Source organism: Misgurnus anguillicaudatus, chromosome 21 (assembly GCF_027580225.2).
Source record: "Misgurnus anguillicaudatus chromosome 21, ASM2758022v2, whole genome shotgun sequence".
Taxonomy (NCBI): Eukaryota; Metazoa; Chordata; class Actinopteri; order Cypriniformes; family Cobitidae; genus Misgurnus; species Misgurnus anguillicaudatus.
This window is the reverse complement of record NC_073357.2, coordinates 33,602,933-33,627,783: the sequence shown is the minus strand read 5'-3', so window position 1 is coordinate 33,627,783 and position 24,851 is coordinate 33,602,933. Positions and strand designations below refer to the sequence as shown.

The window sequence follows — 24,851 nt, the reverse complement described above, 5'->3', positions numbered from 1 at the left end:
AGCAGAAAAAGGTTGGTGATGATTTCTGGTTCCCAGAATTCTTTGCATTAAGCTGTTATTGTGTAGTTTTATTCTGTAAATATAAAGACTTGTTAATATTTAAAATGTATTTAACTTTGAACAAACTCTTGCCATTAAATAACATAAATTTAAATCTACTGTAAATTACCGGCAACCCAGCTGCAATAACATTGTAATTTCTGCTGAATTTTTTTGCAGTGTGTTTTGACAAAAATGTTAAAAACGGATTTATCTCGTTTTGCAAAGAAACTCTTCAAATGTAAATATTTTACCACAGGGTTTGAAGTGTTTGGTTTAGCAGTTTTATTTGGTTTTGGCTTCAATGTCTAATGTACATTGCAGGTGGTTGTCTGGTGGCTGAGAACACCACAATCTGTGATGTCAGTATTACACTTGCTACAATCACAACTAAGGGCCACAGGGTAGGTGAAAACAGAGTCAACCCCGACAGGACAGCCTTTGAATTCATAGGTCTCGTAGGTCCATTCTATGAAGTTACAGGTGTTCTGATAGTACTGCATCATGGGGCTTCGGTAAACTCTCTCCTGCAAACATATCAAACATTAAAGTTCCTTTATATCTGGTACAAAAGAAGGAATGCCTTACAATTAAAAAACACACGAAAAACTGCATTTTATTTCCAGTTCAAAAATATTATTAAAATAATATTTCTACATCTACTGTATCTAAAGTATACATTATTAAGTACCTGTGTTCTGCAAAGTCCAGCACAAGCAGTGGTGTCGATTGTGATACAGCTGCCACAGTCCTCACTTTCCACAGTAATGGAGATATTGGTAAGTCGACAGCTGGACCTGCATTCTGAAACTGCCCTCATTAGCACCGGCAACAGCATCACCATAACAACACCGCGCATCCTAATCTGGGAAGCATTACAAAATATGCGTGACTAATTAAATACAGACTTCTAAAATAGATAAACATATTACCATCATATGTAATAAACAATAATATTCCTGTAGCTCAGTTGGCATTAGCAGCCCAAAGGTTTCCCATTGCTGCTAAAGAAATTTGTGATCAAGAAATTAAACCTGAGAAACTGACTAAAGATATCAACTATAAAAATAGATAAACTAAATCTAAAATTTGGTGTGATCAAAAACAAAACCATCACCTAGACAAAATGTAGTAAGTCAACATAATAAACATAAATAAGAGACTTAACATCAGTCCTACCTGCTAGGAGTTTTGCCGAGACTAAATCGCTCTCTCTACTGACATGGACATTTATACCTCCCGTCAGACCAGGCGCCCACCTATGGTTGAGAGAAGCCATGTCTTATCACACTACGATATTTGCTTTTGTGGAGGTGGCACAAATCCCTAAAGCCTTGCGGCCATGGCATTCAGTCTGGGACAGGCTTAGACAGAACATCATCCACGTAAAGGCCACTAGTGATGTTGTGCTTTTCAAGGTCAGTGTTTTTGTTGTTTCACTTAAATCTGCTAGAACAATTACTTGTTTCGGAACATTAATCTGATAATTAACATTTCCAGATGACTTCTCTTAAAGGGACAGTCTACATTTTTTGAAAATAGGCTCATTTTCCAGCTCCCATGGTTTTAAAAATTTGATTTTTACAGTTTTGGAATCCATTCAGCTGATCTCCGGATCTGGCACTTATAGCACAGCTTAGCATAATCCATTGAATCTGATTAGACCATTAGCTTGTGCTCAAAAATAACCAAAGAGTTTCGATATTTTTTTCTATTTAAAAGTTGACTCTTCTGTAGTTACATTGTGCACTAAGACCGACGGAAAATGAAAAGTTGTGATTTTCTAGGCAGATATGGCTATGGACAATACTCTCATTCTGCCGTAATAATCAAGGACTTTGCTGCCGTAACATGCACAATGATATTACACAGTGCCCGAAAATAATCCCCTGCTATTGAAAGTTACCATGGGGACTACTTTCGGATGCTGCATAATATCGTTGCGCCTGCTGCAGCAATGGTAAGACAGCAAAGTCCTTGCTTATTACACCAGAATGAGAGTAGGCTACAGTTCCTTGTCATATCGACCTAAAAAAAACAAAACTTTTAATTTTCGTAATTTTCTTAGTACACGATATAATGACAGAAGAGTCAAGTTTTAAATAGGAAAAATATCAAAACTCTTTGGTTATTTTTGAGCGTGATGCTAATAGTCTAATCAGATTCAATGGATTGTGCTAAGCTATGCTAAAAGTGTTAGCGCCAGACCCGAAGATCAGCTGAATGAATTCCAAAACGGTAAAAATCAAATGTTTAACTGTAGGGGGGGCTGAAAAATGAGCCTATTTAAAAAAGCGGAGTGTCCCTTTAAAGAGCCCATATGACTTGCTCAATATTTACTAACCAACAATTAACAAACAAAATTTCTGTAAGTAGTTATAATGTAACTTATTCCTAATCTTGTGTCAGTCTCTGTAATCAAGTCCAGCATTCATTTCATATTGCATTACCATAGGCCTAATCATTATAACCTGAATCTGTTCATAAAGTTATACAGTGGTCTTGCTTTTTTGATTATGTCTTCGGTGTCTTTCACACATCTCAGCCTGCCTCTTTGACATCTCGAAATATCAGCTCAGCCTTGACAAGATGGAGCTGTCTTTTAATGTATCCGCCCCCAGTTTCTTTCAATCTCTTTTGAAGGTCAGCAGTCATTGACTCCTGATGTATACAAATCTTGGAAGTTGTCCAAAATGACCCAGTGACCTTTATTTATCATGCTGCGACATCTGCTCCTCCATCCACATATGGCAGTTTACTGTAGAAAACAAATCTCCCTTTAAAATCTCAATAGTGCATCAAAAATGCTGATGCCTTGCGTTTCATCTCAAGTCATTTTCACATTTTCTTAGGTCTCCATATATACTAAACATTGGTGCTATAATGATTTGATTGTTATTTAAGACCCTGGTCCATTCAATCAATGCCATATAGCCCCAACAATCACATTGCCCATGATACCACGGCATTCACAATCTTTTATTTCTACAAATGAAAAGCAACCTTTAAAAAAAATCCATTCTTTCAAAATGCACTTTTATTAAACTGAGGAAAATTGACAGTAACCATGCGTTTCTGTGAGATTCTTCTAGCAATGTATTCCTAAGAATATTATAGGTGCCATGTTCTTGATTGAACTTCTAGAAATTTGATTAGTTATTTCCGCTGCGTTGTCACCTCTCTAAATAGCCTTGTTTTACTGGCCCATAGTTATTGGTCTAAGAAAAATATTGCCCCTATTAATTCTGTCTGTTTTCCGTTGTGCCAACTGCATACTCATAAGCAAACAAACAAAATGTTCAAAACAGGCCGATGCAGTTTACTATTTAGTCTTTAAAGTGGCAATTTAAATCATAAAGCAAGATATTCATTTCAGAAAAGAGGTTGTTCAGTGCAATCTGCTTAAAGAAGAGCAGACACAATGCAGCCACCTGAATGAAACATCTAAGCATTCTGATCAATTGTTCTCCTGTTAAGGCGAGTAAGACCCAATTGTATACCATTTTATTAAAAGGGATAGGTCACCCAAAAATGAAAATCCTTTTATTGTTTACTCACCATCATGTTCGTCTAAACCTGTATGAGATCTTTTATTCTAAATACAAAAAAAAGATACTGTGCTACTGATGAATATGGGCTTTAAAAACTCCATAAAAGTAATATGCTGCTGAGCAGGTAGGTAACATAGTGGTTCTCAAAATGGGGTCCAGGGCCCCCAGGGGGGCCGCAAGATGGTGCCAGGGGGGCCCCAGTTTTATGACATTTTTATAAAATAGATTAATTTATCATGAATTCTGTAAAATTAAACCTAAAAAAATAAGGCAGCACTACTTTGTATAATTTAATGTTTTGTTTAATTAAAATGTGAAGTTTTAGAACTGTTTTTTTGTCATAAATTTTCTTTGGGGGGACCGCGAAAGAATGCACCGTACACAAAGGGGGCCGCACGCTGAAAAAGTTTGAGAACCACTTACATAGAAGTAAACCTGGAAAACATTTAATAGTTTTAATTGGGCATTAATAATCTTGAAATCATACAACAAAAATTGGAAATAACATAATGATTATATTGTTGCAGTTTAAAGCCAATTTATTTACAATAAAATGTTCTTTGTTTAAATATGCCCTTATGAGAACATACGGTAGTATATTCTGTATTCACTATAATATATCTTGTATGATTCTAGTGTTTTTGAAACTTGCCAAATATAGCCTACTACAGTTTATTGACAGTTTATCAATTCACTATAATCAATACAACATAATACTAGTCTCCAGAAGGTCCTTTGGGTGGGTAGTTGCGATGAATTGGATGTCAGACAGACGCATAAAGGGGCTGGTGAAGTTTGAGAACTGCAGCACACCGGTGCGGTCGCAGTGACCCACTGTAGCCACTGGGGGACGATCAAGGTCTTTCAGCGCCGCGCAAACGTGCCTAACTCGGCGGAGTGCTGCTACCCAATAACACGAGCACAATGGTCAACGGGCGAGACTGAGCGGCAGACAGATGCGCGCTGCGCATACTTACCTAAGGCTATTTCACATGGCATCCTCAAACTTTAAAACATCTCGATTTTGACTCTGCTCGTGTGATTTTTCGAGCCACGCATCATGCTCTCGGTACCAGCACCTGCTTTTTGGTGAGTGTGAGTCCAGGCTTAATGCAGCGGTGCATGTTTTTTTGGGGAGGGGAGATGGGCAGGTGATGAGAGATCCTGTTGAATAAAGACCCAGCGGCGAGCCGTGGCCAAAACTGTCATCCCTCGAATGCGATCACACCTGAATGTAGAGGTGTCATGCTTTGCGTTTGGATACGTCGAGGAATATGTGGATTCTCAAAGCAAGAGGGGTTTTTTGACAAACCTGGGATTTACGTCCTCACCCATCTCTAGCTTTTTACATGAAGGGTGGAAGCTACGAAGACATAACCTTATTTTTTCCCCATGTAAGTGTCTCGAATGATATTAAGTGGGGTGCATGAGAGGGGCTAAAAAATTGCGTGCGACGACTGTTTATAATTAATTGTCAAGGGAATTTGCATCAGTAATATCACGCGCTGTTTCCTGCTTCTTGCTCGGCTGGCCTGTAACAATAAGTGTGTACCATTATTAGTAATAGGATGATTTGATTGTTAATGTTAGGTTTATTAACAATGCATGAATATGGACTTATCTCTTTGTTTTTGGTTAGTTTTATTATTGTTTTGCTCATGTAGGCCTATTCACAAACATCACAGATTAGATGAGATGTCAGCGCATCGAGGACATGTTGATGAGCAGTGTGTTGAACGGTTGCATCTTACAACACGTTTAATTTTCATGTTTTTTCTTTTCAGCTGTTGCTGGTGTCAAACGGGTTCAGTGATTCATTCATAGCCAGTGAAGGGGCAGAGGACGGAACAATCCTGCACCCCACCCCTCCCTCGTAGCGGAGATGGGAATCGGTGAATTCATAGGTGCTGAAAGTCTCTACGGCGACTGAGCACCCCGCATAACGGACAGATCTGCTTTCCCCTCTTGTATCCAGTTACCTTATGGATGTGCGTAACAGAAATACGCGCCAGCTAATCACATGGACTCTTGTGCACATTTCACTAATGATGTCACCAGAAACAGGTTATTTCACTACAGTTGTAAAGTCCAATTATTATAAGCAAAAGTGCATTTAAGGACCATACAAACTACGCCTGAACACGTATTGCATACTGTGAGGCGGTGGATCACTAACCGCGCCAGTCAAGTGCATTTATGAAGTTTCACGTGTTGACAATTTCTCGTGTTTAGCCTTATTCTTCATCCAGTTGCTGAGATTTTGCTGCTCCATCATTTTGAAACGTTTCATAGTTTGCAAAGATGGAATTTGCAATGGTGGGCGCGGACAGCGGGGGTTGCAACACCCACCTGCCCTACGGATATGCCCATGCTCGTGCCAGAGAGAGAGAGCGCGAGAGGGAAAGACAGTCTCGCGCAGCGGCGGCGTCAGCCGAAGCCGTATCGGTTGGAGAGGGAGGTGGGTCCTTCAGCCATCCCCACAACCACCCGCATCAGAGTCGTACCGCCTCTTCAACGAATGCCAACAACAGTAGCGCCGGGACCGCCTCGCGCCCCTCCTCCTCCTCCCAACAGCCGCAACAGCAGCAACACCACGAGCCACAACTGCAACTTCTCAGAGAGCGAAAAAAGGAAAGAGGAGTCGCGCGCTGGAGACGGAACCGCGCGGCTCTCGGCGGGGATCTACGCCAGTCCGAGTTGGCGCTCCTAGGGTCTGAGGAGGACATCATGATAGAGGAGGACGAGGCAGAGGGCGAGGAGGAAGAGGAGGAGGACAGGGGGAGCAAGAGATCGAGTTTTGTCTATACCATGGATGATGAAGAGGAGACGGTTTCTTTAACAGACAGACGTCCTCAGTCAGGGTACGAAAATGTTTACAATGAGTACGGCTGCTGCGAGAGAGTTGTCATCAACGTGTCGGGCTTGAAGTTTGAAACTCAGCTGAAGACGCTCGCACAGTTCCCGGACACTCTGCTTGGGGACCCTGAGAAACGAATCAGGTACTTCGACCCTCTGCGTAACGAGTACTTTTTTGATAGGAACCGACCAAGCTTCGACGCCATTCTATACTTTTATCAGTCAGGGGGGCGATTAAAGAGACCCGCCAATGTACCGTTTGACATCTTTTCTGAGGAGGTGAAGTTTTATGAACTCGGGGAAGAGGCAATGCTCAAGTTCCGCGAGGATGAGGGCTTCGTGAAGGAGGAGGAGAAGCCGCTACCCGAGGACGAGTTCAAACGTCAGATTTGGCTCTTGTTCGAGTATCCAGAGAGTTCAAGTCCAGCCAGAGGGATTGCGGTCGTGTCAGTGTTGGTTATCGTCATATCCATCGTTATTTTTTGTTTGGAAACATTGCCAGAATTCAGGGATGACAAAGAATTCCGTAGCCCAGGTAAAAATTCCACGCACCCAGACAATGGATTTACGCCATTTAACGACCCATTTTTCATCGTTGAGACAGTGTGCATCATTTGGTTCTCGTTTGAGATCATTGTCCGTTTTTTCGCTAGCCCCAGTAAACCTGATTTCTTCAAAAACGTTATGAACTCCATAGACATCGTCTCTATTTTGCCTTACTTTATAACTCTCGGCACAGACCTCGCTCAACAACAAGGCAATGGGCAACATACAATGAGTTTTGCGATCCTGAGAATAATACGACTTGTCAGGGTGTTCAGGATCTTCAAGCTGTCACGACACTCTAAAGGTCTCCAAATTCTCGGACACACTTTACGCGCAAGCATGCGGGAATTGGCGCTGCTCATTTTCTTCCTCGTTATCGGTGTCATTCTTTTCTCTAGCGCTGTATACTTTGCTGAGGCTGATGAACCCTCGTCACAGTTCACGAGCATCCCGGACGCTTTTTGGTGGGCTGTTGTGACCATGACCACGGTGGGTTACGGGGACATGAAGCCTATAACAGTCGGGGGCAAAATAGTGGGCTCGTTGTGCGCTATAGCAGGTGTCCTGACCATTGCGCTTCCAGTCCCCGTCATTGTGTCCAACTTCAATTACTTTTACCACCGAGAGACTGATAACGAGGATCAAACACCCGTTGTTGAACAACCTCCACCGGGTTGTCCGTACTTTCCGGATTTTCTGAGAAAATTCAAAGGGTCCCCGTCGGGGTCGTCTTTGGGTGACAAAGCTGCTGAGTATATGGAGATGGAGGAAGGCGTCACAGAATCCCTTTGCGGTGCTGACACGCAGAGCCCGAGTAGAGGGAACGGTACTGACATAAGCGGAAAAAACAGTTCACAATCACGAACCCTACAGACAGATGTATGATTCACATTATTGAGAGGTTTTCATCAAGAAGACTGCACAAATAAATCAGTTAACAGCACACATGCACGCACGGTTGCGCGCTCGCAACTTGAAGACATAAGCGCGTGCGCAAACGCACAGAGAAGCTAACATAATCATTACGTTATGGACCTCAAGCTGAAACATTTTTGCAATGTGGCTACTTTTGTAGAAAGACGACGTACCCTGTAATCCAGTGACAGCCAACGCAAAAATCACCAGCTTTATGTGACGTGGAAAGGTCTCTATCTGCCCACCTGTTCTGTTGACAGAACTGAACACCTACCGGTTCATTAAAGGAAGGCAACAAAAAGGAATTTGCATAGGCACTTTATGAGTTACATTTGTCAGTAATTGTAGGAAAAAGAGAGTTCTTATCTAATGCTATTATGCAATAACGTTCAAATCGTTTGCACTATCAGTTATGTTATAGTCTCCTAGTTTAACGCAGAAGAAAGTGGAGGCTGAGAGGGAGTACATTAATTAAAGTATATTAATAATTCGAAATAATATTACATATACGCTTCACTGTTAAGGACAAAACAATTTAGTGCAATGCAGTTTCCCATAATAATGAATTATTCTAACGTAGGCTACTATTTTAATAATTAATTGGAGAGCTGAGCAGCACGCATGACAACTTAATACAATATTATCCTAAATCAAATTTTGGCAAATATGTCAGCATGCCAGTATTTAGTATGTACTACACTCTGGTCAAACCTTTTTAGGCAACCCCCTGTGTGCATATGGTGGCTGCAGAGTCATTTTGATCAGTCCCTTTGAGAGTATTGGGTAACAAAACAATCATCTTAGTTTTTTTTGTGAAACATTTCTGCATTATTTCCTTCGTTAGTAAGACGTTACAATATGGTTGGCCGAGGCCAAAATTCCGGTTTTACATCTTCTAACAAAGTCAACGACACCAGGCTTGAAGGATCAGTTTGGCCAGGTTACTGTTATGGGGAGTATACTTCAAGGGAATGCTTCATGCAACTATTTCTTCGTCCCTTTACCAATTGACAGTGCATTCCTTTATTAAAAAATGCTGACGGAAATGTACAGTCAAGCAACACCGAAGGGAACTTAAACTCGACTCCAACAGATCAGTGGATTTCATGCACAAGAGTACCTGCTTTCCTCAACGAATCCATGGTCTCCTGGAGTGCGCGATGACCACTGAGCATGCGCAGTACAGTGTACAAGCCAAGGTAAGCGTTTGCTTAGTTACACAGCAATCATGCTATTATTCTTTACGTTTTCATTTTACAATTCCCCAGATGTTTACGCATGCGCATCTACGTGTTGTCTGTTTTTGTTTGCTTTACACAACTTCGAATTTAAACCCACACCTACAGTATATCTCATCTCACAATAATATATTAACAATAACTTAAATCGTTTAGCAACATGGGAGCTGTTATAACTGAAAACACTAACCGTTCTGGAATGGAAAAATCCTCATAGCTCATTAAGTGTTCAGAGCTTCAATTTCTGATGTTATAATATATAGCTGCTGCTGTTGTTTTATTGTAGGCAAGATAATTATCATTTAATCTCCAGTAAACTGACATTTTGTCATTAGGATGTTGTCTTAGTACACACTGTACAGGAAGATAACTATTGTCTCCCTTGGCCTCATCTATCTGAACCAGTTTACCTTCCAAACTAAAATTAAATAGCAACACTCAATGTTGGATTACCATAATCACCTGCTTTGTGTTTTTGAAGTGCTATGTGGTCTTGTAACAAAAATGTGTCATTAAATTGTGGTAAAAGTTGATTATTAAGAATAAACAATTATCGTAGGCCACTACTCACTTATACTGTATAAACTGCAAAACCAATACATTTGTGATTCATGTGAAAACTGACATGATTAAGTACATTGTTACTTATTTGCAAAGGCATTATCAAGCAGTTTGTAGATACATTTTTTTCAGATTGCTGAAATAACGTGCTCCCCTTCAGGTGGTTTAGTGTGATTATTGTAAATCCAAATGAACTTTAAAATGTCACAATTCAATTTGTATATATTTGTATTTATTTAACTAAACAAAGGGAATAATGTTATACATGAACAAACATACCAACACTTTGTAAGAAAGGATACCATTCATATTTTGATATGGTATATAGTTGTTTTTTCTTTGCACACAACAGTCTTTAAGTAAGTGTGAGTATCTCCCATTCCTAGTTTATTTATAAACAGTTGTCCTTAAATACTAAAATGTGAAGAGATATTCAGCATAATGAGAATATTTTCTTAATCTTTAGGCATTATGGGATTTCCACATAATGTGAAAATTCATACATAAAGTATAAACAACACACAAATATTGCTCGTATTTGCATAATAACCCAGGTTATTAGGCACTCGTTTACAGGGGTAATGTTGCACGGCATTAGGAGGTTGATATTCAAGTGTAGTTTATGAACTATAATTTCCCCAGCTGTAGTTCCTTTAAACAGATTTAGCCCTGAACCTTGTTGTTGTATTATTTTTCAGCTACATCTGCCTTGTATCATTGTTTTTGTTTAGGCACTGTTTTCTATTGATGATGATGCTGCAGCGCAGGTGTTGCATTTGTAAAATGGCTACCAAACAAAACAAACAGTATTGCATTTGTCACATTTATTATTTTGATCTCTCAGTGTGTCTTCCTCTTCTTTCCTTTGAGTACTTGCCCTTTGCACGCATTGTAAAAGTAGTATCCGGGGGTGCAGGTTTATTATAGACAGACATGACAGAAAAATGAATTGGCAGACTCTGTGCAGTCAATGCTTTTTATTTATTTAAAATATAGTGTACTGTAGGTCCATACCTAGGTTTATATTTGTGTGTCTGTCAAAGTGTGCATTCTGGGTAGTAAATCAATTAAACTCTTCACTAATGTCATTGTCATAAATATCTCAATGCCTCAGTGGATGGATATTAAGCTAGATTTCCTAATATCACTCACCCATGACTAAAAAGACATTTTGCAATATTGATAGATTAGTGCAACACCAATAGCTATTTCCATAACACTGACACTCTGCAAATATCAAGCCTGGCATTTGAGCAGCGTAGAGAAGCAGAATAATGTGGCATTAGTCCAGCTGAAGCAATGAGCATCGCTTCACTCGAAGCAATAATTAGCTGCTGTGCGTGATGTGTGGAGCATTACACAGAAGTGTAGCTCTACTACAGAGAGATTGGCTTGTTTCAGTACCCACACATGGAAGGTATCAGATAATAAAAATAAACAGCTCTACGGATTATCACCTGAGTTGTCATGGCAGATTTTTCACTTCATTTTAGCGACAGCGCTGCATGTGTTAAAATTAGTTGGGCAGAAAAACAGCCTGTAGTCTGTACTAGTTATACTCGTGTATAAATCCTGAAAGTGTTGCTGAATAAACCTTTGTTAGTTTCATTGTGTGGCAGCGGCAAACACGGGCATTGTGATGCATCTGATAATTAACTCAACTTGTTCTTCATAGAGCAATATATAACACCGAGATACATGTGCATGTTTGGGGTAGAAAGTGATTCTTTAGGATCACAGGGCCTTTTGTGACCATTGCTCAGGAAGTGAGTTTAATTTGGAAAGTGAGCAGTGGTTTAATACAAAGAGTCCTGGGGCTAGACAAAGTTCAGTAAGAGCTGATTCATGGAATGATTTAATGTTGCTAACAGTCGGGTCTTTCACCCTCAAGTCAAGTTTGCTACATTTTATATACTCATATTTTCCTGGAATACACACACAATGACTACCCTGTTTTAAAGACCAGCAGTTCTGGTCACCAGTGCATGTTGTTCTCAGTACTGCTGGTTCCCAGCATGGGATATTGGTTTGCTCCCCCCACCTGGATTTTTATATATCTTTACCAGCAAGACGGTCGGCTTCACTATAAATACCAGCATGCTTTGCTGGTGGCAGTATTGAGGCACCAGTAAGACCAGCACATAATTCAGTGCTTAAAAGGTACTTCACAGCAATGTTATAGAAGAAATATTTGTGTTTCATTTTATAATCTATAAAAACTTTTTTCTCTTAAAAAATACTTTTGGAAACAGTTAAAGGAACAGTATGTAGGATTGTGGCCAAAACTGATATTGCAATCACAAAACTTGTGGCTAAAACTGGTACAACTGGTGGCCAATACACAACATGACAACATAAACATCAGTTGAGGGCTGCAACTACACTTTTTAAAAAACAATATCCTGGCCGGACCACTGTTGTCATTGATATAAGTATTTGAAATAAAAATGATTTCTTTATGTCGTGTGACATGTCAGGGCCATTTTATGATTAATTGATATAAATTTCTTACATACTGTTCCCTTGAAGTTTCTTATTGGAACCATTCAGCAAAATATGGTTTCTCTATGGCAATGTTTTAGCACCTTTATTTTAATAAAGTGTGTTCTTGGCAGACTCTGTACCTGTTTGTGTGGAAGGCTGGGCTTTATAAACAAACGCCTGTACATTTCTCCTTTTTATATTCCATAAGGACACATAAGACTCGCTCCTGTGCTGTCAGCATCTCATTGCACCTCCCTCTGCGGCGTTTGTTTGCGATGTTGACTTGTCATGGGCGCACGCACACACATAGACAAAAACATTTCCCTTCAGGGTTTAATAATACTCCCGTAGGGCAGGGCAGTGTAGGGCAGGATGTGTGTGTTGATGAGCAGTTCTGTCTCGTTGGGTTGTGTTTCTCTTATCTGACGGCTTACACCCAGAGGGTCAGAGAGCATTGTCTGGACAAATACGACTGACCCCTCTGATGAGGGACTTAAGACAGGACGCAAGAAATGGGATCCTAACAAACTTCTCGACCTCAGCAGAGGTCAGCACGTAATGACTGTCATTTCCATTCACATCTAACATGAAGTACATGAAAGCCAATTCCAAAATGCTGCTTATACAAAAGGCCACATAAAATACGTGTAAAACAGGCAGTTAATAATTACAAGCATTTTTTTATTGGAGTTACAACAGGTTTGCCCTTCAGCTGACCTACTGTTGTGTTTTACCCCCAGCAAGTGCATGGTTAGCTGAGTTTACTTTCATATTTTTTTTTCATTTTGCTGATACATTTTTCAGAATGGCAGTGATTCAGTGGATGAATATTTATTCTAATTTAATTCTGCGCAGAGTAAATCTTGTTCTTTGTTGTGGTGAAATTACAGATGCTTCAAGACTACTGAATATGCTAAACAGTTAAAGCTGAACAGCACAGATGCCAGATCTTTGCGAAATGACAAGAATTTGATGTTTCTAAAAAAAAAGTAAAGCAAAAAGTTTTAAGTCACAAGTTTTCAAGTTTTTATGTTTATTGCAATCAATGATGAATAATATTTTTAAAATCAAATAAAAAAATTTATCAAAGTTTTCTTAATATAAACATTTAGTAACACTTTACATGAAGGGGTGTTCATAAGACGGACTGTAATTAAGTGTCATTTGTTGAATTATGTCATTTTTAATGCAAAGATGACACTGTTTAAGATGTCTTTGTTATGAAAACTTGACATAAACCAATACATCATAACTTGTCATAAATATGTTATTAAAAAGACATAGCAGAATAATTATCAAACTTAAAAAACAACCTAGCTTTATGGGTTAACATTACATTAAACTGCCATTTAAATGTCATTAAGTGTTAATACTATGTCAAATTATTTTAAACAAACACCTTAAAAGATAATACTTAACTTTATGTATGTGCACAATACAAAAAAAACTGACAACTAACAGAACTTGTTCTTCCTCACACAGAGGAAGTTAGTTATAAAAACGAAGAAAAACAACAACATTTAATTAATTTAAAGCAACACTATGTAGGAAAAAATGACTTACAGCCCCCCCATGTGGTTGAAAAGCGCAACAGTGCCTGGTATCAGACACTCTTCTGCAGGCAGGGGGAGGGGCGGGGCTGTGTTTCCTACCCTCCACCGCCACTTTCAGAGGGGCTGTTTACATTTGGTATTAAGATGTGTTTTCATCGATCGGATCACAAGTGGACGAGAGAGACACATTACGTTTACACCTGGTATTTAAATCCGTCTCTTTTGACCGCTTCTGTGCTGAATACTTTGAGGGGGTGGTCTGTGAGACGGTGGGCGAGTCTCTCGGCTGTCATTCAAACGCGAGCTAGAGTAATTATGAGTTTATATGGACGCAAAATAATATTATGTCGGAGTTCACTGCTTGTTTAGCAAGTAAACATGCTGCACAGTGTTTTGTACGTGTGTATGTAAGAGCTTTCTTTGAATTTTCAGCGCAATTGATGAAATAGGATCGCGCAACTTTACAAACAAAACTACGGAGATCAGCCGCTTTAGTTTTATCAATGAAAGGCTAAAAATAGCGCTGTTCACTGCATGTTCACGCCAGAAGTAAAAAAAGACGTAAAACTTGTGTTTAATACCTCAGATTAGATAAATGGGCGGAGAGCGTGTGGCTGTTCGAACACATTCAACCACATGTGCGTTCCGCAACTCCAAAGCGATCCGATCGAAAGTGGTTTCGACTACCTCTGGATGTGGTTGAAAGTGGTCGAGCTCAAAACGTTTTGAACACCGTTTACACCTGGCATTAACATCGTCCACTTGTGATCCGATCGACGAAAGCGCATGTTAATGCCAAGTGTAAACAGCCTTAGAGTGTGCTTTTAGCAGCTAGGAGGCTGCTCAGGTTGCAGCAACAGTACAATTTGTCCAGTTAAAAGTTGTTTTATCACTGAAATAATTTTAGAGACATTATTTAAAGGTAAAAAAACTACATAGTGTTGCTTTAATTAGTTTTTCCAGTGATATGAACCCAGAGCTACATGGCTTAACACATTACTGTACTGTTTTCATTTAATTTTAGGTGAATCGGTCTTCAAATGCAAAAAATATAATTTAATCTATTTTAATTATTATTATTATTATTATTATTATTATTATTGGATGATTGATTTTAGTTCTTAAACACCTGGAGGGAACTTTAAAAACATGAAAGAATATTCATGACATTGTTATAAAACCATTTGACAGAGTATTAACACTTAATGACATTTTAATGACAAATTCAATTTGTATCACTGGTAAAAAGTGGTCAGTTATGATTTCTTGGTAATGTCAAGTTGTCATGACAAGTTGTGATGTATTGGTTTATATCAAGTTTTCATAACAAAGACATCTCAAACAATGTCATCTTTGCATTGGAGATGACATAATTAAACAAATTACATTTACAGACAGTTGTCGTGGATGTGCATAAAATCTCCTTCGTGTTCATGGCATGTGTCATGTCGTGATTGTGAAGATGTCATGTCAGTCTTGTGAACACCCCTTCAGGTAAAGTGTTACCAAACATTTTAGTAGTGCTATACATTTATATAGGGATTATTAGGAGTATGAATTTCTAGGTTTAGAGCACATCATTTAGATTTGTTTATTCATTTGTAATTAAATTTAAAAGTATTTATTTGTAATTTTAGAAACTATCTAATTCAATTCAGTTTTGCAGTTGATTCAGTAACTTTTTAAAATGCTGTTTTGGGATTCTTAAAACATTTTCCCTAATGTCTCCTGAATACTAATATGAAGTAACTTCAAAGGAAAAACACTGCCTGCATTTCAGCAACACACAGACTTATTGGAATTCATAAAAGAGTGCAAAATGTACTTAGAAAGAAAAAGTCAAGAAGCAGCTTTATTGTTATTTCAACCATAGCAGTGCAGTACATAGTGAAATGAGACAACGTTTTTCCAGGACCATGGTGCTACATACAGACACTTGACTACATAAAACAAGAGCTAAGGACTAGCCTATAGCCACATAAAAAGTAATGTGTGTAACCTAGTGCAACTGTGCTAGACAAGAGACATCGTAACTTACGGATAGACGTACACCCCATGCCGTACCCAACGGTGTAGCCGGACATGCACCTCTTCAAAAAATCCAATTTAACAACTCAAGGTGCAACAAAGGTCGCTGTTTATTTCCCTTCTACCACTGCTGATGTTTCTCCAACAACACACACAACAAGCTGCTTTTGCCTTGATACTATAAAATACATGTGAACTCATTATTAGATGAGTTAAAGCAATTCAGGTTTATTTGAATGCATTTTAGTGTATACACACAGACACTGCAAATGCATAGTTTTATTGTAAATTACCAGCCACTGTTTATCTGATTTTATACCACGGATCTGTTGAATGCTGTATTCTGATTGGCTGAGAAATGTTCCGTGGGTATGCATTAATTTCTGATAACCGCACACCTAAATTGTCAAATGTCTTAAAAATAGGCACCAGAGCAATGTTTGTGGTAACCATGGTATAAGAGGAATAATTGACTCCGGTCCTTTGAATTATTTGAAAATAATGTACACCCCCGGTGGAACAGCACAACCCAATGGGTGTGCATTATTTTCTTATAATTCAATGGCCTGTCGTCAATTATTCCTTACTTATACCATGGGCCTGTTGAATGCTTTATTCTGATTGGCTGAGAAATGTTCCTTCGGTGTTGATTATTTTTTTGTAAACTGCACACCTAACCTAGCCTGGCTCCGCCCTCCTACGTTCTTCTGCTTAATTTTCATTTCGCTTCAGAACAACGTCTGGGACTGCTGTGTAGAGTTTCGTTTTCTCCGGCAAAAATCTGCAGGTCCAATCAGCGAACGGCGGGGAGTGGCTAAGAACGCAGACGTTGAGGTCGTGCGCCATACGTCACGACCAAACGTTAGCGATTGGTTATGGCAGATTCAGAGTGACTCTGGGCAGATCCAATAGTTTTAAACTTTAGCAATGGACCCTCCTTAACGGAAGTAACGCCTTGCAATGGAGCGTGGCCAGACTCTCTGTACAAATGAAATTAATGTACGAGAGTCTGGTTGCACCAGGCTACACCTAACCTGTCAAAAGTCTTAAAAATAGTCGCCAGAGCTATGTTTGTGTCAACCGTGGTATAGAGAAACTATGGTCCTTTGATTTATTTGAAAATAATAATTTTCCACTTCGCGTTGTGTCGCAATAACACCTTGCGTGTGTATTATTTTCTTATAATTCAATAGTACGTCGTCAATTATTCCTTACATAGTTGCTTGTTTACTTTCAAACATGCAAAATTTCATTTCACAAACCACTTAGTTCTCTTTGTGAACTTGCAAACAGTGACTTTAAAATTACCTTGCTCTATTCTGTCAGTTAATGTATTTTTGTGACCATCACTTTTTCTCCTTATCTGCCAATCTGTCACTTGAGTCGTAGACCTGCTTCACACCCAATATATTCAGCAACAAATGTATACCCTAGAATATATAAGCAACTCATAAAGCTATTTTTGTTATTTATAGCTCAACATTTTATAATTGTGCACATTTTAAACTAGAGCTACAGCATCATTATATAGAAAATTGTTGCTGCATTTAATTAGTGGGGTGTCTGAAAAATCTATTGGCCACTTACTTTATGGGAACTCGCATAGCTGCAGAAATATGCAACTTCTAAACAGTGAAGAAAACACATCTGTGGTAGTCTTTTTGTGATAGACGACACTGAGAAATGAAGACACGAACATTTGTTCAGTTGTATTAAAGAAACAGCATGTAAAAACACTTTTTATTTGGCTACTTACCATTTCTTTTGGCATCATAATGCACACTGCAAGGTGTTTGTATAAATAAACACAAAAATGACAGAATGCACATTTAAGTGTATTTTATAAGTGACATTAATAGAAAACAGTTTGCCAAATGCTAATCTGAGTTATCCACAATGTAACAATTTTCAGTTATTGCATTAAACAGGATAGAAACCGGCACAAGCCCAAGCAGAATGATGTATGATGTATGTGCAAAAGTCTTAGGTCACCACCACCAGACTTGTTTTATTTAGAAGTTTTAATGTCCATCTATATTTATATTTCAATTTTAATTAGATACAAACAGATATGTACAAAAAAATATTTTCAGAACTAAATCTCTTCTTTAGGCATCGTCTGTGTTTAGTATGACCTCTCTTGGCACTAAACACATCTTGAGCGTTTTTTGAGCAGAATGAAGTAAAAAGATTAATTTCTTTAAAAATAAAAATTAGGATTTAATTTTATTTAGGAGATCCTGCAGTTTCCTGCTATTGCTCAAGTTGAAGGGGAGTTTACCCTTAAAAACTTGACACATCAGTTTACATTTTTACAGTTTTTAATAGTATATTTTCTGTATTTTCAGGATGTATTCCATTAAAGAGACTGATAAACAATTATATATGATCACTATAACATTGCAAAAACAACAAATCTAATTCTAAGACTTTTGCACAGTACTGTATTTATATATTTCAAACAGTACAAAATTAGATTTTAACTCACAATTAGATTACAAACAAGTTAACAACTATTTAAGTCATATTTCAAAATCAATGCAGTTACAAGATTTTTAAAGGTCCTGTTTTTTTCTGTTTTTTTGAAGCTTTGATTGTGTTTACAGTGCACAATATAACGTGTTCCTATTTCATGTGTAAAAAAAACGTGGTATTTTTGACACAATATACTTATCTCTATAGTGCTGTTTTTACTGTCTTAAAATGGTCTGATGTCTTCCTTATTCTATGAAGTCCCTCCTACAGAAATAAGTATCGAGTTCTGATTGTGTGGTTTGTTTAGTGTGTTGTGATTCGACAGCAGCTTAGCAAAGCTGGCGACTGACGTATTCCTGTGGGAGTTTTGTCAAAAACTGTTTTATTGACGTCATTCATTCAGGAAGTAGAAGGACTGTAGTCCAAACCGGCCGTTCGATGTAGGCTCTGAAAGGAGACTTCTGTTAAAGAAAATATATCGCCTGGCAGTGAACTTTGAGCTTTAACGTTTTGCAGGTATTATTCATGCTCTAACAGCAACATTACACACTAACAAAAGTTTAAAAATTGGGATCAAGAAGAATGTGACCTTTAAACAGTGCAACAAATTTGATGTTTGTTATTAATTTGCAAAGGCACTTATCCCAATGCACTCTATCGAAACATACAACAACCCCTGGTAACAGTAATTTACTCTTCACCATTCTTGTCACCTTATTTCACTGTCTAACCTTGCTAAATAATGCCATCTTTCAAGCTGTGACACTGTAGTGTCCTGGGAAGGTGCTGTGGCCTTGCTTTGCATTACAGAACGTCTACACAGCACAAGCACTCTCATCAGGAGTAAGGAATTACAAACGGGACTGGCTATGCCCAAATGTAATTCCTGCTCTGTTTGGTGTTTCAAACAGACAGCTAAGCCAACTGGGAGTCAGTGACCTTCTGACATCCACACACTTGGAAACAGCATGGAAACTGCTGAACTGTAACCGCAGTACCATGCTGCAAATTCAGTATATACTTTATACTGCGTTTCCTGCATGGCTTCTTTTATACATTATCATTATTATAGTCCTTCAACTTGAGATTCCTTCAGAGTAAATAATTTTGATGTATAAAGTGTTATTACTTGGCGCTGTCTACTCTACAACCATTTCAATTTCTCCTCGGTGGTGCGTAAGGAAATCTTTATTGTTGTGATAGTTCCTCCGCTCTGCATGTTTATCTTGGTGGGTTTCCTGTGCTTTAATTAGCTCGTTATGCTGCCCCCAGAGATCAGGCTGTGAAACTGCAGTTTAAAGCTTTGCAATTGACCAGCACATCCTGTCTCTCTGTGGAGATAACCACATTGCTGGTATATTTTTTGGTATAAAAAGTAGATTAATGTTTTTTATTATTATTATTCAAAGCACTGTTGCAATGGGTTAAAAGATCTATCTTGGCTCATGAGAGCTTTTAGTTTGTTTGTTTTATTTTGTTGTTCTGTGAACAAATGTGTAGTGTGCATTTGCATTTTGTGGAATAACACAGAGAGCTACAATAAAATGTTTTCCTAGAACATAAAAAAATTATTTGCTATTCTAATAATGACAGTTTTAGAATGTGGGTGCATTATATGCAATCATTATCAAATGCAATCTCTGTCAAAAGGTGTTTGCAGACGTTGCATATTCTTTTAAATAAAACCTCTTTCTTCCCCATTCAGACAGACAGATGAGTCCTAGTGAGATGATTGACTTTCCCCTACAGATCTGTCTGCAGGAATTGAGGGAGAGTCTTTCATTCCCTTACATTCCCTCTCTCTCTCTTTCTGTAACAGTCTCTCTATATCTGTATAACTGTTTTAGCTTCTTTGGGGGTGGAAATGTTAATGTTGCCATGGAAACCTTAGCTAAAATCTATCCAGAGTTAAGTGTCTGTGCGTGTACTGTGTATGTGTGAGTGCATGTTTCCAATTTTTAAAGTGTCCCCACAAATATAGTAAAATATAACAGATTCGTGAAGACATTTTGCATTTTAAAAAGAGGTTGATTCATCGAACAAATCATGTTTGCCGTCAATGTAATATTGAGAGTTAGGTTATAGAAATATCATTAGTCTGGTGTGAAAAATGTCTAGATGTCCTCACTGATTTAGTGAAATGAACCTGTATGTGTGTGTGTGTGTGTGTGTGTGCGTGTGAGAGAGAGGAAATGCTTCTTGCTTTATTGGAACAACGATTTCTTTTTGTGAGGTTTTAGCTGGAAAATATGTGTTGGAGGATGCAGGGATTTTCCCCTCCATCAGGCTCAATACTGCTGTGTCTTTTCGCTTTGTTACCTGAGCATTGTTTATGGTCCCGCCATATTCATAACAGTGTGGCAGACACTACGTTTGGTTCATGATATCTCTGCCGGTCCCCCGGGCTTTGCTGCATGCAACATGTGGAGCACTTAAGTGCTTTCCTACTCCTCACTGCTAGAGAGAAGGCTTGTTCCCCAAACTCAGCTCATCACGGCAGCTGCTGCCCTCTTTTCACATGGATTTTGACAAGTTTCTCCCTGTCGCTTAAATAATGCAAACCCTCTCGCCTCAGCTTAGCACAATTAACCACACTGACATTGTGTGTGTGTGTGTGTGTGTGTGTGTGTGTGTGTGTGTGTGTGTGTGTGCACGTGTATGTGTGTGACTGCCACTTTTTTCTGTATATTCTGTCTTAAGCTAATGACAATTACACTATTACATAACCACCTGATCATGATTGTGTGGGCGTTGTTCAATTTAAAGGGTTTGGCCCCCAAAAATGTCAGAATAGTGAGAGCGAGATACAAATTACTTCATGTCTCATGTTTTGCATCCACAGCAAACATCCATGTCATTCAAATTGTGCTTGTAAATGAAGAGTTTGGTTCCAATACGCGATAAACACCATTCTTTTTTTTTTTAAAGTATTTAAAAGTAAATTAATTTCATGCAAAATCCAATATCCGCCGTTTTATTCTGTCATCTTTTCTCAATTTTTTCCCAAAACGCAATAAACGCCACTCCTCCTTTTCTGCAGAATGCAATAAAACCTCTCTACAAATCACAGCGCACCATTCCACGCATTGTAAACAATAAGGGCGGCGCTTTGAGTACATGGAATCTTAGTTTTCCTCATCTACTTTGTACTTCGTGATCAACAAACAAAAAAAAAAACAAAATAATACTTTGATGGCATTGATAAACTTGTGGTTGTTTTTTGTGATTGGAAAGAAATGTAAGCCATCAACAGCTAATAATTTACGCGAGAGGCACTTGAGAGCCGGTTGCTTGTTCTCCCGACAGCATCAAGCTTCGTGCTAACACATTGACCCCAAGGGATCTTATGAATAGCTTTACATTATTTTACTTAAAGTCAACAAAAATCGAGCAGGACTAAAACATTTTACAGCTGATTGCGACGACGTCCCAAGTATAATCGCAGCAATGACGATATGACAAAGTAAGTGTTTTGGTTAATGCCATTAATGTTTATTTTTTTAATCAGTGTATACCACTGTTCAACTAAATTAATATAACGTGGCAAAAATGAATGCACATTTATATATTGATTCAATAGATTTATAGCATTTTGAAGAAAAACTTGTCATTGATTTATTGCATTTTGTGGAAAAAATAATTCGTTTTTATAATAAATCTTTGAAAATCAAGTTATGGATTTGATTTTTAATGTTATTATAACCTAAAGATGCTATGCTAAAGTTTGTAACTTAAATAGTGATTTTCATCTTGTCACTTTCTTGGTATTGAAAACACATTTTACCCAAATTAGTCCAAATGGATTTATTGCGTTTTGGAACCAAACTCTTCAAATACACATGGACATGAAAAAACATGAAATACCTAAACTAATTTTATTTCTGTAATTCTGAAGTATTTTAGAGTTAAACATAATACTTGCTAGGAAAAATATAAGATTGGTTTTAATTTTATTCAGAAATTGAATACAATTTTTATTTATACATACATATATAAATGGTAAACTCCTCCAAATGCAATCAATAACTTTTTCTAATTTGATTTCTTTTGTTAGGTCAGAAATTAATGGGGAATTGTGTCCAAAACGACAACAAAATTAATACAAATGCATACAAAATATGATTGCAAATAAGTACTTGTGTGAGATTGTTTTTGTATTATGACATCTGATATAATTAAGCAATATCACAAGAGCAAGAGAGCTATTGTAACATATATATACACTATTGCAAACATTATTTTATATAAACATTTAATAAACAAGAATTTAATATGAAAATAGTTCCAAACAAATCTATACTGTATAGCACATGCATTTTTGATCAAGACCCAGTTGTGTTTCAGTGTATTATTTTATGTATTATTTATCATACTGTTATTAAGGTTAGAGGTTTTTTTTACCTCAGTACCTCAGTTTACCTAACTTCAGATGAGTTTGAGGAGTGCTGGTCTGGTCTTGGTCTCAACACAATCTGGCATTGAACACTCCAATCTTGACTTACAGTAGATTCTTATGTAGTTTTTATATCTTTGGTGACATTACAATTTCCATCTTGCTTGTGTCTTTCACCACCTTCAGTAGCTGTCTGGATTTCAACTTGAAAAATGGATTGCTGTGCTCATTGTGAATTTGTGCAAGGGAATTTTGGCTAACTTCAGAAATGTCCTTGAAATACCAGTGTAGATGAAGCAGCTTTTATGTAATGTGGTCTATGAGACCAGAGTAGATTACTTGTCAGCAAAGAAACCACATATACCACTGTTAAGGATGAAATGTAGGGTCAGGTTTGGCAAGATGAGAAATTAAAAAAATCTTGTTTTAAAAGCACGCATCAGGTTTATTTCAATACACATAGAGTATTCATGTTAATTTTATGCAATAAAAAATTACATTTGCACCATTTTTATGAAGTTAAAGGGGATCGCACACCGGCCGCGCAGCTCAGCTCAGCGCCGCGCAGCGCCGCGCCGTTCTAAAAAAATGTAACACATTGTTTTCTATGAGTGTACGCACACCAGCGCCGCCAGGTGGCGCCTGTCCGCGCCGCCCAGCTGTGACTCAGGAAGTTGTTCAAATCCCTTTCGCGCCACACAGCGCCACTCACATAGTTCAACATTACATAACATCATATGTGTCCCAAATCATTAACAAGTAACATTGGCTGCTAACGTATATTTTGCATTTTAAAATAGACGCTATCTGACGAAGCTCGCGCTATTTAATGTGCACTTCCGGTTTACAATACCTCCGAGTTCTCCTAGGCGTGACGCGACGCGGCGCTGAGCTGCGCGGCCGGTGTGCGATCCCCTTAAGACTGAATGTACCTGAAAATGTCAAATGGTGTAACCGCCAATTGCGCCAAAGAATGAGAAATATTAAATATTTTAACCACCTTGATAGCATGTAAGCATAATCATAAAAAAAAGAATTATTTAAAAATATAATTTATTAGTTATTTCTGAATGTAAATTTTAATGCGTTTTTGTAATATTTGTCCTAAAACAGCTGTTTTCTAAATAATCTTTGACAAATGTTGTAAAAATATATGTAAAAAAATCATATTACACTAAACTAGATGATTATATTTTATTCCACATTTTTTATGAATATATTTATATTTTCATTTTAAAAACACTAGTTACACAAATTGATACAGACCGGTTACACCACATTGACATTTGAGAATGTATGCAAGTAATCTGCAAATTTATTTTGAAATTTTAACCCTTTTACATTTAATTGAACCGTATGGACACAAAATAATTAACGTCACGTCATTGACCCTGTAACACTGTGTTGACGCAACAAAAATGACGTTTTTTCTAGATAATAAGCTGAAAGGCATTGCAAGCACCAAAGAGGCAATAATGTCACCAGAGCTTTTGGTAATGCTAATATTCATGCTGTTGATTTTATCTAAGAATACCAGAAATTTGCCTCTTAAATTGCTCAAAAAATAATTTTAAAACTTAAAGGACTGGTCCATTTTCCAAAAAGGAAATCTAGATAATTTACTCACCACCATGTCATCCAAAGTGTTTATGTCTTTCTTTGTTCAGTTGAAAAGAAATTATGTTTTTTGAGGAAAACATTCCAGGATGTTTCTAATTTTAATGGACCCCAACACTTATTAGTTTTAATGCAGTTTAAAATTGCAGTTTTAACGCAGTTTCAAAGGACTCTAAATGATCACAAACGAGGCATAAGGGTCTTATCTAGCGAAACAAATGTCATTTTTGGCAAGAACAATTAAAATATGCACTTTTGAACCACAACTTCTTCCTCCGGCTGTGTGACAGGCCAGCGCGACCTGACGTCGAAAGGTCATCTGTTACATATATGAAACCATTTTAAACAATAAACTGACACAAAAACATTAATTAGTATCATTCGACATACAACAACGTCGGAATGGTCATTTTTCTCCACACGTGTAAACACTGGGGCGTAGTTTCGCATACGTCATCCGTGACCTCTTGATGTGATGAGGTATTGCGTGAGGTCGCGCTGGCGTGTCAGGGGACTGGAGGAAGACGGGAAGTTGTGGTTTGACAGTGAATATTTTTTTTTTCTTCCCAAAAGTGACAGTAGTTTCGCTGGATGG

At 37.9% G+C, this 24,851-nt stretch overlaps 2 protein-coding genes across 3 annotated transcripts in view; one reads left to right on the top strand and one right to left on the bottom strand.

Moving 5' to 3' along the window:
- Nucleotides 1-309: 309 nt before the first annotated feature.
- fshb (follicle stimulating hormone subunit beta) lies at nucleotides 310-1,373 on the bottom strand. Its single transcript, XM_055208157.2, has 3 exons — nucleotides 1,219-1,373; nucleotides 731-904; nucleotides 310-566 (listed from the first exon to the last, which is right to left on the bottom strand). Exons 2-3 carry the CDS (start codon nucleotides 896-898, stop codon nucleotides 348-350), a joined length of 387 nt encoding a protein of 128 aa, XP_055064132.2. The 5' UTR covers nucleotides 899-904; nucleotides 1,219-1,373; the 3' UTR covers nucleotides 310-347.
- A 3,132-nt stretch (nucleotides 1,374-4,505) lies between these two features.
- Nucleotides 4,506-24,851, top strand: part of kcna4 (potassium voltage-gated channel, shaker-related subfamily, member 4) — a 34,704-nt gene continuing 14,358 nt past the window's right edge. Inside the window, exons 1-2 of one of the 2 annotated variants that reach the window (XM_055203831.2) lie at nucleotides 4,506-4,679; nucleotides 5,375-9,106. In XM_055203831.2, coding sequence (XP_055059806.1) covers nucleotides 5,892-7,877 — 1,986 coding nt within the window. In that variant the 5' untranslated portion in view covers nucleotides 4,506-4,679; nucleotides 5,375-5,891 and the 3' untranslated portion in view covers nucleotides 7,878-9,106. Of the gene's footprint in view, nucleotides 4,985-5,374; nucleotides 9,107-24,851 lie in introns of both variants that reach the window. The other variant, XM_055203825.2, reaches the window with a different exon arrangement.